The 15,898-nt window shown below is 49.8% G+C and overlaps 1 protein-coding gene across 3 annotated transcripts in view; it reads left to right on the top strand.

Annotated features, from left to right (window-relative positions):
- ptcd2 (pentatricopeptide repeat domain 2) overlaps positions 1 to 15,898 on the top strand; it is a 68,038-nt gene that overhangs the window by 14,227 nt on the left and 37,913 nt on the right. For all 3 annotated transcript variants that reach the window (XR_011949033.1, XM_072516142.1, XM_072516143.1), the window contains exons 2-3: positions 1,929 to 2,021; positions 13,722 to 13,851. Coding sequence is in view for 2 of the 3 variants with exons in the window: in XM_072516142.1 (XP_072372243.1) it covers positions 1,929 to 2,021; positions 13,722 to 13,851 (223 nt within the window). In the remaining variant the exon portion in view is untranslated. The remainder of the gene's footprint in view (positions 1 to 1,928; positions 2,022 to 13,721; positions 13,852 to 15,898) is intronic.

Genomic DNA, 15,898 nt, shown 5'->3' with positions numbered 1-15,898 from the left:
GTGGTGCATCCAGGGGAGCAGAGCAGAGAAATAGAGGATTTACCGTTGAGGAAGGTAACAAGGGACTTTCGGTACTTGGGGATCCAGATAGCCAAGAATTGGGGTACATTACATAGGCTTAATTTAACGCGGTTGGTGGAACAGATGGAGGAGGAGTTTAAGCGATGGGACATGGTGTCCCTGTCACTGGCAGGTAGGGTGCAGGCGGTTAAAATGGTGGTCCTCCCGAGATTCCTTTATGTGTGTCAGTGCCTCCCGGTGGTGGTCACTAAGGCTTTTTTCAAAAGAATCGAGAAGAGTATTATGTGTTTTGTGTGGGCCGGGAAGACCCCGAGAGTGAGGAGGGGATTTTTGCAGCGCAGTAGGGACAGGGGGGGGGCTGGCACTACCGAGCCTAAGTGAGTACTACTGGGCCGCCAATATTTCAATGGTGTGTAAGTGGATGGGAGAAGAGGAGGGAGGGGTGTGGAAGAGATTGGAGAGGGCGTCCTGCAGGGGGACTAGCCTACAAGCTATGGTGACGGCACCGTTGCCGTTCTCACCGAAGAAATACACCACAAGCCCGGTGGTGGTGGCTACATTGAAAATTTGGGGGCAGTGGGGACGGCATGGGGGAAAGACTGGAGCCTTGGTGCGGTCCCCGATAAGAAATAACCATAGGTTTGTTCCGGGGAGAATGGATGGGGGATTTGGAGCATGGCAAAGAGCAGGGGTAGCACAATTGAGAGATCTGTTCGTAGATGGGACGTTTGCGAGTCTGGGAGCGCTGACGGAAAAATATGGGTTGCCCCAAGGGAACGCATTTCGGTATATGCAACTGAGGGCTTTTGCGAGGCAACACGTGAGGGAATTCCCGCAGCTCCCGACGCAGGAGGTGCAGGATAGAGTGATCTCAGAGACATGGGTGGGGGATGGTAAGGTGTCAGACATATATAGGGAAATGAGGGACGAGGGGGAGATTATGGTCGATGAGCTGAAAGGGAAATGGGAAGAAGAGCTGGGGGAGGAGATTGAGGAGGGGCTGTGGGCTGATGCCCTACGTAGGGTAAATTCATCATCCTCGTGTGCCAGGCTAAGCCTGATACAATTTAAGATGTTACACAGGGCGCATATGACTGGAGCACGGCTCAGTAAATTTTTTGGGATAGAGGATAGGTGTGCGAGATGCTCGAGAAGCCCAGCGAATCACACCCACATGTTCTGGTCATGCCAGGCACTACAGGGGTTTTGGGTGGGGGTGGCAAAGGTGCTTTCGAAGGTGGTGGGGGTCCAGGTCGAACCAAGCTGGGGGTTGGCTATATTTGGGGTTGCAGAAGAGCCGGGAGTGCAGGAGGCGAGAGAGGCTGATGTTTTGGCCTTTGCGTCCCTAGTAGCCCGGCGCAGGATATTGTTAATGTGGAAGGAAGCCAAACCCCTGGGTGTGGAGACGTGGATAAACGACATGGCAGGGTTTATAAAGTTAGAACGGATTAAGTTCGCACTAAGGGGTTCGGCTCAAGGGTTCACCAGGCGGTAGCAACCGTTCGTCGACTACCTCACAGAAAGATAGAAGGAATGGAAAAGAAGAAGACAACAGCAGCAACCCGGGGGGCGGGGGGGAGGGGGGAGTGGGGAATCGGACGGACTCTCAGGGATGTTATTGTGTATGTAAAGGCACTTGTTTTAGGTAATGTATATTGAACTGTTGGATTGTATCTTTGGAGAGTATTTATTTTTGACAAGGCAGTTGCCATTTAGTTTGGTTTTTGTTTCTGTTCATATATTATTTATTTATTTGTTTAAAACTGGCCACTGTTATTTATATTGCTTTATTGTTGTTTAAAAGAAACACTACGTACTGTTCTGTTTGGCCAAAAAATCTTGAATAAAATATATTTATTAAAAAAAATTTTTTTTAACTTAAATCTGTGTCCATGTTCTACCTACAGTGAAGCGATATTTACTGTCAGACAATGTGATTCGTTTGCTGGAGTTTCAACAGAAGAAAGTTGCAATCGCGAACCAAATGTATATTAGTAGAGGTAAGTTGAACCAGCCTTGTTTATGCCTTTTCCCAATTAAAAGTATTTTTGGAAGCATAGTTGGGTGTGAAGCCCATCTGTCATTTAATGGAATGATTGTTAAAAAGGGATGTCGGGGCAGCACGGTGGCGCAGTGGGTTAGCCCTGCAGCCTCACAGCGCCGATCCCGGCCCTGGGTCACTGTCCGTGTGGAGTTTGCACATTCTCCCTGTGCCTGCGTGGGTTTCGCCCCCACAACCCAAAGATGTGCAGGATTGGCCACGCTAAATTGCCCTTAATTGGATAAAATGAACAGGGACGTCTGCTGAGTTACTGACTTGTTATTCAATTTTTAAAAGAGCAGTGCACCTTGGGCAAGTATTATTACTAAGAATTATTAATGATGAAGTTACTGGTGAAGTGATTTTGTCACTAACTATTCACTGAACTCACTACTTGAACTGGATTTGCACCATGTTCCTGCCTCTTTTTCTCACAGTTTATCATTCATTACAAATAGGTCACAGCATTAATAATAATATTATTATTAGTGCTGTGACCTATTTGTAATGAATTATAGCTAAGGAGAGGGTGGGTGGGTCAATAATCCATGTGGTGCACTGTGTTGATGTCAGATGGTCAAGGCCAGGCTGAACACTGATAACCTCCATGGGTGGATGGCCTGTTAATGTATATCATTTGGTTGAGATACAGGAGAGCTGACAGCAGCTGTGAGACATCCTGGTAAGAGGCAGTACCTTCTGAAGAAATCAGAAAATCTGTCTGGGGGAGCAAGGAACCAACGCCGGTTTTAATGAACATACATGAGTTTGGCTCTCCTGTTAGATTGAGCGATCATTCCTGCCTATGTGTAGTCTGACCTGTTTTTGTAATGTGACTTTTCTTCTTTTAGGGCCATTGACCTCCCTCTAGAGATTAATACATTTCTTTTGGTTTTCAACCTTGTCCCTGATCTGTTGGATGGATTGGGAAGATGATCATTGCCTGTTTCCTTCTAATTTACTGCCTTTGACAGAGAAGATGGAAAGCAGTGGGACCAACGTTCGATGTTTGTGCTCTGCTTAAATATTTGATGGGAGAATCTCAGGAGGGGCAGTTAAATATGAAAGTGGATGATCCATCGCGTTCTCCTCTGGAGACATTGGGGGCGGGATTCTCCGTTTTGACGCGCCAGGGGGTTTCCCGACGGCGTGGGGCTGCCCCACAATGGGAAACCCCATTGACCGGCCGGCGTAACGGAGAATCCCGCTGGCGAGTCGGGGCAGAAATGTGGCGAGGCGGGGCAGAGAATCCAGCCCCACAGCTGTCAGTCTTCAGCCAATACGATTCACTCCACGCGATATCAAGAAATGGCTGAAAGCACTGGATACTGCAAAGGCAATGGGCCCTGACAATATTCCAGCAACAACATTGAAACCTGTGCTCCAGAACTTACTGCACCCCTAACCAAGCTGTTCCAGTACAGCTACAACACTGGCATCTACCCGGCAATGTGGGAAATTGCCCAGGTGTGTCCTGTACACCAGAAAAAGGACAGATCCAACCCAACCAATTACCGCCACATTAATCGGCTCTCCATCATCAGCAAAGTGATGGAAGGAGTCACTAACAGTGCTATCAAGCGGCACTTACTCAGCAATAACCTGCTCACGGACGCTCAGTTTGGCTCCGCCAGGGTCACTCAGCTCCTGACCTCATTACAGCCTTGGTTCAAACATGGACAAAAGTGCTGAATGCCAGAGATGAGGTCAGAGTGACTGTCCTTGTCAATTTGACCGAGTAAAGCATCAAGGAGCAAAACTGGAGTCAATGGGAATCGGGGAAAATTCTCCGCTGGTTAGAGTCATACTTGGCACAAAAGAAAATGATTGTGGTTGTTGGAGGTCAAATCATTTCAGCTCCAGGACATCAATGCAGGAGTTCTTCCTCGACCCAACCATCTTCAGCTGCTTCATCAATGGTCTCTCTTCCATCATAAAGACGGAAGTGGGGATGTTCTCAGAAGCACAATGTTCAGCATCATTCACGAGTCCTCAGATAATGAAGCAGTTGATGTCCAAATGCAACAAGATCTGGACAATATCCAGACTTAGGCTGACAAGTGGCAAGTTGCGTTCATGCCACTCAAGTGCCAGGCAATGACCATCATTGACAAGAGAGGATCTAACCATCATCCCTCGACATTCAATGGCATTATTATCGCTGAATCCCCCACAATCAAAATCCTGGGGGTTACCATTGATCAGAAACTGAACTGGACTAGCCATATTAATACTGTGGCTACCGGGTCAGGTCAAAGATTAGGAACCCTACGGCAGGTAACTCGCCTCCTGACACCCCCAAAGCCTATACACCATCTACAGGGCCCAAGTCAGGAATTTAATGGAAAACTCTCAACCTGTCTGGATGAGTGCAGTTCCAACAACATTCAAGAAGCTGAACACATCCAAGACAAAGCACCCTGCTTGATTATCTCCCTTCCACAAACATTCCTCCACCACCGACGAACAGTAGCAGCCATGTGTACCATCTACAAGGTGCACTGCAGTAACCCGCCAAGGTTCCTTAGACCGCACCTATACCCACCACCATCTAGAAGGACAAGAGCAGCAAATACCTGGGAACTTTACCACCTGGAGGCCCCCTCAAAGTCACTCCCACCCTGACTTGGAAATATATCGCCGTTCCTTCACCGTCACGGGGTCAAAATTCTGGAACTCCATCCATAGCAGGACGTGGTGTACCTACACACCAGGGACTGCAGCGGTTCAAGATGGCAACTCACCACCGTCTTCTGAAGGGCAACTAGAGATGTGCAGTAAATGCTGGCCTAACCAATGATGCCCACATCCATGAAAATAAGAGCTTTTTAAAATTTATTCTTGAATGTCGGCATTGCTGGCCAGGCCAGATTTATTACTCATCCCTAATTGCTCTGAAAGTGGTAAAGCACTTTCTGTAACTGCTGAAGTTCATCTGGTGTAGGTAAACTTACTATGCTGTTAGCAAGGGAGTTCCAGGATTTTGACCCAATGACTAGTGAAGGAACAGCGATATTGCCAAGTCAGGACGAGGAATGGCTTTGTGGGTAACTTGTGGAAGGTGGTGGTGTTCCCATGACTTTGTGCTTCTCCGTGGTGGAGTTTACGGGTTTGGAAGCTGGAAAAGTTAGAAAAAGAGGAATTGTTTCCTTTGTCATTAAGATAATCTTAATAAGGGAATTTTAAAATATTGATATGTTGTACACTGAAGAACCGAAAGAATCATAGAATCTACAGTGCAGAAGAAGGCCATTCGACCCATCGAGTCTGCACCGGGCCCTGAAAGAGCACCCTACCTAAGCCCACACCTCCACCCTATCCCCGTAACCTCAACGAACCTTTTTTGGACACTAAGGGTCAATTTACCATAGCCAATTCAACTAACCTGAACTTCTTTGGACTGTGGGAGGAAACCGGAGCACCCGGAGGAAAGCCACGCAGACACGGGTAGAACATGCAGACTCTGCACAGACAGTGACCCAAGCCGGGAGACCCTGGCGCTGTGAAGCAACTGTGCTAACCACTGTGCTCCTGTGCTGGCCCAATGACATCCCACTTCCCTATAAGATGGTTATAATATTCTTTTTAGCTGAGTATAATTAATTCAAAATTTATCAAAGAAGTCAGGAACTCAAATTCTTGAATTACATATGACAGCATTGATGAAAAGGAGTCTGCTCCATGGCTGGATGTCTGAGTCATAGTGCTTATGGGGCCTTGCAGATCCTGGGCAGGGAGGCACTTAAAATAGCATAAATGCCAACCCCCTCCACGCTCACCCCAATAATATGGGCGGGGGAGGGACGAGCGCCATGAGTGTGTGGGTAGGTGCAGAAATCAGCAGCCCTCCCATCATATTTTTAAATATAATTAAGGGCTAATTGAGCTTGTGAACAAACCAAGTGACCCCAATAATATGCTGCCCGCACAATAATACGGTTGGTGTAAGCAGATAGGCAGGAATGGGCAGGGCATTGTTTTGAAGAACTTCTTAAAAGGAAGGGGGTGGTATGTCAGTGGGCAACCCTCCTTAAGATATACACTGTCTTTCTTTCTACTTGCCTGCTCTATGAAAGGCACCAAACCCTCCCCCCCCTCACACTCCCACCTCCACCTCCTCCCTAACCTGCCCAAACTCTCCCTGCCCAAGACCCTCCAGGACTCCCCTTATTGTGGGAACATTAGCCTGCCTTCTTAGGCCAGCTTGCAATCCCGGGTGCGCTTTTGGCACTGCCAGGAATGCTGGAGTTGCAGGCCAATTGGATTGGCCAGCAGCTCCCGAGGGAAAGACCTCCTCTCCAGTGAGGGGTAGCTCCTGCTAGCAGCCTATTTAGTCCACCCCAGCACATTATGGCTGCAGGGCAGACTGTTGTCCAGCGAGCCGGCTCCTCTCCAACTTTACTTCTGAGGGAGGGGAAAACCGTCCACTCCCCCCATATTATCCGGCCCCCTGTGTTCTGTTGCTGCAGTTACGAATTTTCCCAGTAACGTGCAAAACCTGTGGGAGAATTTTGGCTGAATTTTAAGAACTGAAATGAAGGCTTGGGGATTTCTGTCTCAAATCTCAAAAGATATTGGATGGAATTCTCCCATTGTCAGAGTAAGTACAGTGGCGGGTGGCTCCGGCAGCACCTGTCCTACTGACCAGAATGGTGGGATCTCGCGTCAGATTCTGGGCTTGAAAATTCGTTAATTTTTTTTTTTATTAAATATTTTATTGAAAATTTTTGGTCAACCAACACAGTACATTGTGCATCCTTTACACAATATTATAACAACACAAATAACAATGACCTATTTTATAAACAAAAAATGAATAAATAATAAATAACAAAAATGAAAACTAGCCCTAATTGGCAACTGCCTTGTCACAAGTAACACTCTCCAAAAATATAATTTAACAGTCCAATATATAATTATCTGTAGCAACGACCTATACATACTATACAGTATATATTAACAACCCTGAGAGTCCTTCTGGTTCCTCCTCTCCCCCCCCCCCCCCCCTCCCTCTCCCCCCCCCCCCCCCCCCCCGATCCTGGGCTGCTGCTGCTGCTGCTGCCTTCATTTTCCCATTCCGTCTATCTGCGAAGTATTCGACGAACGGTTGCCACCGCCTGGTGAACCCTTGAGCCGACCCCCTTAGGACGAACTTAATCCGCTCTAGCTTTATAAACCCCGCCATGTCATTTATCCAGGTCTCCACCCCCGGGGGCTTGGCTTCTTTCCACATTAGCAATATCCTGCGCCGGGCTACTAGGGACGCAAAGGCCAAAACATCGGCCTCTCTCGCCTCCTGCACTCCCGGCTCTTGTGCAACCCCAAATATAGCCAACCCCCAGCTTGGTTCGACCCGGACTCCTACTACTTTTGAAAGCACCTTTGTCACCCCCATCCAAAACCCCTGTAGTGCCGGGCATGACCAAAACATATGGGTATGATTCGCTGGGCTTCTCGAGCACCTCGCACACCTATCCTCCACCCCAAAAAATTTACTGAGCCGTGCTCCAGTCATATGTGCCCTGTGTAATACCTTAAACTGAATCAGGCTTAGCCTGGCACACGAGGACGACGAGTTTACCCTGCTTAGGGCATCTGCCCACAGCCCCTCCTCGATCTCCTCCCCCAGCTCTTCTTCCCATTTCCCTTTTAGTTCATCTACCATAGTCTCCCCTTCGTCCCTCATTTCCCTATATATATCTGACACCTTACCATCCCCCACCCATGTCTTTGAGATCACTCTGTCCTGCACCTCTTGTGTCGGGAGCTGCGGGAATTCCCTCACCTGTTGCCTCGCAAAAGCCCTCAGTTGCATATACCTGAATGCATTCCCTTGGGGCAACCCATATTTCTCGGTCAGCGCTCCCAGACTCGCGAACTTCCCATCCACAAACAGATCTTTCAGTTGCGTTATTCCTGCTCTTTGCCACATTCCATATCCCCCATCCATTCCCCCCGGGGCAAACCTATGGTTGTTTCTTATCGGGGACCCCCCTAAGGCTCCAGTCTTTCCCCTATGCCGTCTCCACTGTCCCCAAATCTTCAGTGTAGCCACCACCACCGGGCTTGTGGTGTAGTTCCTCGGTGAGAACGGCAATGGGGCTGTCACCATAGCCTGTAGGCTAGTCCCCCTACAGGACGCCCTCTCTAATCTCTTCCACGCCGCTCCCTCCTCCTCTCCCATCCACTTACTCACCATTGAAATATTAGCGGCCCAATAATACTCACTTAGGCTCGGTAGTGCCAGCCCCCCCCTATCCCTGCTACGCTGTAAGAATCCCTTCCTCACTCTCGGGGTCTTCCCGGCCCACACAAAACCCATGATACTCTTTTCAATCCTTTTAAAAAAAAGCCTTCGTGATCACCACCAGGAGGCACTGAAACACAAAGAGGAATCTCGGGAGGACCACCATCTTAACCGCCTGCACCCTCCCTGCCATTGACAGGGATACCATATCCCATCTCTTGAAATCCTCCTCCATCTGTTCCACCAACCGCGTTAAATTTAACCTATGCAATGTGCCCCAATTCTTAGCTATCTGGATCCCCAGGTAACGAAAGTCCCTTGTTACCTTCCTCAACGGTAGGTCCTCTATTTCTCTACTCTGCTCCCCTGGATGCATCACAAACAACTCACTTTTCCCCATGTTCAATTTATACCCTGAAAAATCCCCAAACTCCCCAAGTATCCGCATTATTTCTGGCATCCCCTCCGCCGGGTCCACCACGTATAGTAGCAAATCGTCCGCATACAAAGATACCCGGTGCTCTTCTCCTCCCCTAAGTACTCCCCTCCACTTCTTGGAACCCCTCAACGCTATCGCCAGGGGCTCAATCGCCAGTGCAAACAATAATGGGGACAGAGGGCATCCCTGCCTTGTCCCTCTATGGAGCCGAAAATATGCAGATCCCCGTCCATTCGTGACCACGCTCGCCACTGGGGCCCTATACAACAGCTGCACCCATCTAACATACCCCTCTCCAAAACCAAATCTCCTCAACACCTCCCACAAATAATCCCACTCCACTCTATCAAATGCTTTCTCGGCATCCATCGCCACTACTATCTCCGTTTCTCCCTCTGGTGGGGCCATCATCATTACCCCTAACAACCTCCGTATATTCGTGTTCAGCTGTCTCCCCTTCACAAACCCAGTTTGGTCCTCGTGGACCACCCCCGGGACACATTCCTCTATTCTCATTGCCATTACCTTGGCCAGGACCTTGGCATCTACATTTAGGAGGGAAATAGGTCTATAGGACCCGCATTGTAGCGGGTCCTTTTCCTTCTTTAAGAGAAGCGATATCGTTGCTTCAGACATAGTCGGGGGCAGTTGTCCCCTTTCCTTTGCCTCATTAAAGGTCCTCGTCAGTACCGGGGCGAGCAAGTCCACATATTTTCTATAGAATTCGACTGGGAATCCATCCGGTCCCGGGGCCTTTCCCGCCTGCATGCTCCTAATTCCTTTCACCACTTCTTCTACCTCGATCTGTGCTCCCAGTCCCACCCTTTCCTGCTCTTCCACCTTGGGAAATTCCAGCCGATCCAAGAAGCCCATCATTCTCTCCCTCCCATCCGGGGGTTGAGCTTCATATAATTTTTTATAAAATGTCTTGAACACTCCATTCACTCTCTCCGCTCCCCGCTCCATCTCTCCTTCCTCATCCCTCACTCCCCCTATTTCCCTCGCTGCTCCCCTTTTCCTCAATTGGTGTGCCAGCAACCTGCTCGCCTTCTCCCCATATTCGTACTGTACACCCTGTGCCTTCCTCCATTGTGCCTCTGCAGTGCCTGTAGTCAGCAAGTCAAATTCTACATGTAGCCTTTGCCTTTCCCTGTACAGTCCCTCCTCCGGTGCTTCCGCATATTGTCTGTCCACCCTCAAAAGTTCTTGCAGCAACCGCTCCCGTTCCTTACTCTCCTGCTTCCCTTTATGTGCCCTTATTGATATCAGCTCCCCTCTAACCACCGCCTTCAACGCCTCCCAGACCACTCCCACCTGGACCTCCCCATTATCATTGAGTTCCAAGTACTTTTCAATGCACCCCCTCACCCTTAGACACACCCCCTCATCTGCCATTAGTCCCATGTCCATTTTCCAGGGTGGGCGCCCTCCTGTTTCCTCCCCTATCTCCAAGTCCACCCAGTGTGGAGCGTGATCCGAAATGGCTTTGGCCGTATACTCCGTTCCCCTCACCTTCGGGATCAATGCCCTACCCAGCACAAAAAAGTCTATTCGCGAGTAGACTTTATGGACATAGGAGAAAAACGAGAACTCCTTACTCCTAGGTCTGCTAAATCTCCACGGGTCTACACCTCCCATCTGCTCCATAAAATCTTTAAGTACCTTGGCTGCTGCCGGCCTCCTTCCAGTCCTGGACTTCGACCTATCCAGCCCTGGTTCCAACACCGTATTAAAATCTCCCCCCATTATCAGCTTTCCCATCTCTAGGTCCGGAATGCGTCCTAGCATCCGCCTCATAAAATTGGCATCATCCCAGTTCGGGGCATATACGTTTACCAAAACCACCGTCTCCCCCTGTAGTTTGCCACTCACCATCACGTATCTGCCCCCGTTATCCGCCACTATAGTCTTTGCCTCGAACATTACCCGCTTCCCCACTAATATAGCCACCCCCCTGTTTTTCGCATCTAGCCCCGAATGGAACACCTGCCCCACCCATCCTTTGCGTAGCCTAACCTGGTCTATCAGTTTCAGGTGCGTTTCCTGTAACATAACCACATCTGCCTTAAGTTTCTTAAGGTGTGCGAGTACCCGTGCCCTCTTTATCGGCCCGTTCAGTCCTCTCACGTTCCACGTGATCAGCCGAGTTGGGGGGCTTCCTACACCCCCCCCTTGTCGATTAGCCATCACCTTTTTCCAGCTCCTCACCCGGTTCCCACGCAGCTGTATCTCCCCCAGGCGGTGCCCCCCCGCCCATCCTCTCCCATACCAGCTCCCCCCTCTCCCCAGCAGCAGCAACCCAGTAATTCCCCCTCCCACCCCCACCCCCCCCCCCCCCCGCTAGATCCCCCGCTAGCGTAATTACTCCCCCCATGTTGCTCCCAGAAGTCAGCAAACTCTGGCTGACCTCGGCTTCCCCCCCGTGACCTCGGCTCGCACCGTGCGACGCCCCCTCCTTCCTGCTTCTCTATTCCCGCCATGATTATCATAGTGCGGGAACCAAGCCCGCGCTTCTCCCTTGGCCCCGCCCCCAATGGCCAACGCCCCATCTCCTCCACCTCCCCTCCTCCCCCCATCACCACCTGTGGGAGAGAGAAAAGTTACCACATCGCAGGATTAGTACATAAAACCCCTCTTTGCCCCCCACATTCGCCCCACCACTTTGTTCGAACGTTCTTTTTAATAACCCGCTCATTCCAGTTTTTCTTCCACAATAAAAGTCCACGCTTCATCCGCCGTCTCAAAGTAGTGGTGCCTCTCTCGATATGTGACCCACAGTCTTGCCGGTTGCAGCATTCCAAATTTTATCATCTTTTTATGAAGCACCGCCTTGGCCCGATTAAAGCTCGCCCTCCTTCTCGCCACCTCCGCACTCCAGTCTTGATAAACGCGGATCACCGCGTTCTCCCATTTACTACTCCGAGTTTTCTTCGCCCATCTAAGGACCATTTCTCTATCCTTAAAACGGAGGAATCTCACCACTATGGCTCTGGGAATTTCTCCTGCTCTCGGTCCTCGCGCCATCACTCTGTATGCTCCCTCCACCTCCAACGGACCTGCCGGGGCCTCCGCTCCCATTAACGAGTGCAGCATCGTGCTCACATATGCCCCGACGTCCGCTTCCTCCACACCTTCAGGAAGACCAAGAATCCTCAGGTTGTTCCTCCTTGCGTTGTTTTCCAGTGCCTCCAACCTTTCCACACATCGTTTCTGATGTGCCTCCTGCGTCTCCGTCTTCACCACCAGGCCCTGTATATCGTCCTCATTCTCGGCTGCCTTTGCCTTCACGACCCGAAGCTCCCGCTCCTGGGTCTTTTGTTCCTCCTTTAGCCCTTCGATCGCCTGTAGTATCAGGGCCAACAGCTCTTGCTTCATTTTCTTTTTGATCTCTTCCACACAGCATTTCAAGAACTCTTGTTGTTCAGGGCCCCATGTTAAACTGCCACCTTCCGACGCCATCTTGGTTTTTGCTTGCCTTCCTTGCCGCTGTTCTAAAGGATCCACTGCAATCTGGCCACTTCCCTCTCCTTTTTCCATCCGTATCCAGGGGGGATTCCCTTCTGGTTTACCGCACAGTGTTTTTAGCCGTCAAAATTGCCGTTGGGGCTCCTATCAAGAGCCCAAAAGTCCGTTTCACAGGGAGCTGCCGAAACGTGCGACTCAGCTGGTCATCGCCGCACCCGGAAGTCTAAAATTCGTTAATTAAGCACAGGTGAGTTCTCCTCGGACTCCTGGCGGACTGCTAGCTGATTCGTCCACCTGCCTTCAGCTGACTGGTTCGAAGGTCCCAGTGCCGAATTTAACCACCAGTCCAGCACACTCTTACTCTCCAACCCACCTGTCTTCACCACAGACGACACAGGATCTCAGCAATCCAGAGGGAAAAAGCTAGCAGCCTCATGAAGTTTGTTCCTCGATTCAGCCACCTTCCTCCAAAGCCCATCACCCGTGAGGTGCACGTGCCCCACTTGGACCTCTCTCTACCACATCTGGAGTCTTTATTCATCCCCTTCCAGTAAACATGGTGGGCCGGGATTCTTCGAATTCCCGGCCACGTATTGACGCCGGCATAACCACCGGAGTGGTGTACACCGGCGTCAACGGGCCTCCAGGCCCAGTAATTCTTCGTTTTTAGGGGGCTAGAACAGCGCCAGAGTCATGTGCGCTGCTCCGGCGCCAAACGGCGGCCCTGCACGGCCAGTGCAGGTCCATGCATGCGCGCCACAGCCGTCTCCACGCTGGTGCATGCGCGTGGTTGGCATCTCCGCGCTGAGCAACATGTCGGGGACCGAACAGCGGACCCACGTGGAAGGATGTAGGCCCCCTCCAGAACGCGCCCGCCCACCGATCGGAAGCCCCCGATCGAGGGCCGGGCCGTGTGGAGGCCCCGTCCGGAGTCAGATTCCACTCCGCCAGGAACAAAGGCTTTGTTGCAGTTGCACTCGCCAAGAGGTCTGGTCAACTGAGGACTGTATTTTGCACGCCACTCTTTAGCAATGGTGATTGACGCACAAGATTGGAAGGCCTGGTGGAATACTGGTGGGCAGCTTTTTTTCAAATTTTTGCAATTAAGGGGCAATTGTAGTGTGGTCAATCCACCTACCATGCACACCTTTAGGTTGTGGGGGGTGAGACCCACGTAAACACGGGAAGAATGTGCATATTCCACACTGACAGTTACCAAACTCGGGTCCTCGGCGTCGTGAGGCAGCAGTGATAACCATTGCGCCACCATGCCGCCCGTGGACAGCTGAATATTCATGAGATGCAAATGAATTAAAATGAATTTCGCGTCACCTGCCAATGGGATGATCGACCCACCAGTTGGAGAATTGAAGCACGATTTTACGCCGATGAGTATCCAGCCTTTTGACGTTCCATGGGGCATGGGGTATGTGAGAATTTCGCCCATAATATATTTTATTTTGCTTCCCATGCAAAAGTTTAAATATTTTTGATCATTTATCCTACAGATCAATATTTCACCAACATTGAAGAAAAGTTAAAAAACAATGAGTTACTCCTCAAGAATGATTTAAAAACGTTGTTACATTTGTGCCAAACACCAGCAAACGTCGAAGTAGCAAAGAATATAATTTACAGGTATGTTACTTAAAAATTAACAATTATTACATCCAATGAATATGAATTTCTATTCCTGATTAAGGTGAATAGTTTATATTCAATTCTATTTATATTTCCCAGGCATGAGTCCAAGCTGTGAATGCTATTTTCCTTCTTCAATTCCCCAATACACTATGTCTTTTAGCCAGTGATCTGATGTACAACAGGCTTAAAATTACAATCTTCGTGCTGAAAATACTCAGCAGGTCTGCCAGGATCTGGGAAGAGCGTAACAGAGTGAATTTTCAGATTGTTGACTGCTTCTAATGAAAGGCATTGACTTAGCCTGTAATAAAAACAGGAAGTGCTGGAAAAACTCAGCAGGTCTGTCAGCATCTGGAGAGAGAAACTCTCGACTCTCTGAAGGAGAAACTTTTATGCCAGCGTGCCACACTTTCGAACATTCCACTCCCTACTGTCGTGCAGCCTTAAATCCACCCCCTCTGCTCCCCCGCCCACGTTTGCTAAATCTGCCCGAGTACAAGATTCTAGTTTTACCTGTTCTTACCTGTACGGGCAGCATGGTAGCACAAGTGGATAGCACTGTGGCTTCACAGTGCCAGGGTCCCAGGTTCGATTCCCTGCTGGGTCACTATCTGTGTGGAGTCTGCACGTTCTCCCCGAGTCTGCGTGGGTTTCCTCCGGGTGCTCCGGTTTCCTCCCACAGTCCAAAGACGTGCAGGTTAGGTGGATTGGCCATGATAAATTGCCCTTAGTGACCAAAAAGGTTGGGAGGGGTTATTGGGTTACGGGGATAGGGTGGAAGTGAGGGCTTAAGTGGGTCGGTGCAGACTCGATGGGCTGAATGGTCTCAGTCTGCACTGTATGTTCTACCTGATCCATGGGCCTATTTCTTCTCCTGGTACCGGTAGCAGCCACAGATGCACCTTTGGCACTGCCAGGACTGATGGATTGGCCAGAAGCTCTGGAGGGCAGGACTTCCTCCCCAGTGAGGGGCACAATTCCACTTGGCCCTCATTTAGTCACTCTGCATTGCGTTATGGCTACGTGGCAGGGTGGTATGGAGCATGTCAGCTTCATGCCAACTTTGCTTCTCGCTCCCCCCCTCGCCATTTTATTCAGCCTGATGTTAATGCTAGCAATTATATGGAAGTAATTACTAATGTCTGAGATTCTCGGTCTATTGCTTAGTGAGCACATGTGAAGTGGAATGATAGGATATTTGTTATGTTTAAATTTTCACACAGTCAACCACAACCGAGCAGTAACTTGGGTTCCAGTAACAACAATATTTTTTTCAAACGTTTTTATTTTTCAAATCAAGGGGCAATTTAGCGTGGCCACTGCACCTACCCTGCACATCTTTTGGGTTGTTTAGGTGAGATCCACGCAGACTGGGGAGAATGGGCAAACTCCACACGGACAGTGACCTGCGGCCGGGTACGAACCCGGGTCCTTGGCGCCGTGAGGCAGCAGTGCTAACCATTGTGCTGCCTTCAGTAACGACAATATAAGTAGATTTGAAATTCAGCTGGAGCGGCACGATGGCACAGTGGTTAGCACTGCTGCCTCATAGCCCCAGGGACCCAGGTTCGATTTCAGCCTTGGGTGACTTTATACCTTCTCCTCCTGTCTGCGTGGCTTTCCTGAGGGTGCTCCGGCTTCCTCCCACAGTCCAAAGATGTGCAGGTTAGGTGGATTGGCCATGCTAAATTGTCCCTTAGTGCCCAAAGATTAAGTGGGTTATGGGAAGAAAGCAGGGGAGTGGGCCTGAGTGGGGTGCTCTTTTGGAGGGTCAGTGCAGACTTGATGGGCTGAATGACCTCCTGCAATGCAAGCAGAACATTTATCATGTATTCCCTTGCATTGTTTGTCCTGCCCAAGTGCATCACCTCACACTTATCTGGATTGAATTGGAAAAAATAATCTGGAATTAAAAGTTACAACCATGAAACCATTGTCAATTGTTGTAAAAACCGATCGCGTTCACAAATGTTCTTTTTGGGAAGGAAATCTGTCGTCTTTACCCGGTCTGCCTACATGTGACTCCAGACCCACAGCAATG

Source organism: Scyliorhinus torazame, chromosome 9, assembly GCF_047496885.1.
Source record: "Scyliorhinus torazame isolate Kashiwa2021f chromosome 9, sScyTor2.1, whole genome shotgun sequence".
Classification (NCBI taxonomy): domain Eukaryota; kingdom Metazoa; phylum Chordata; class Chondrichthyes; order Carcharhiniformes; family Scyliorhinidae; genus Scyliorhinus; species Scyliorhinus torazame.
Note: the sequence above shows the minus strand (reverse complement) of the source record. Positions and strands in the feature narration are given on the sequence as shown.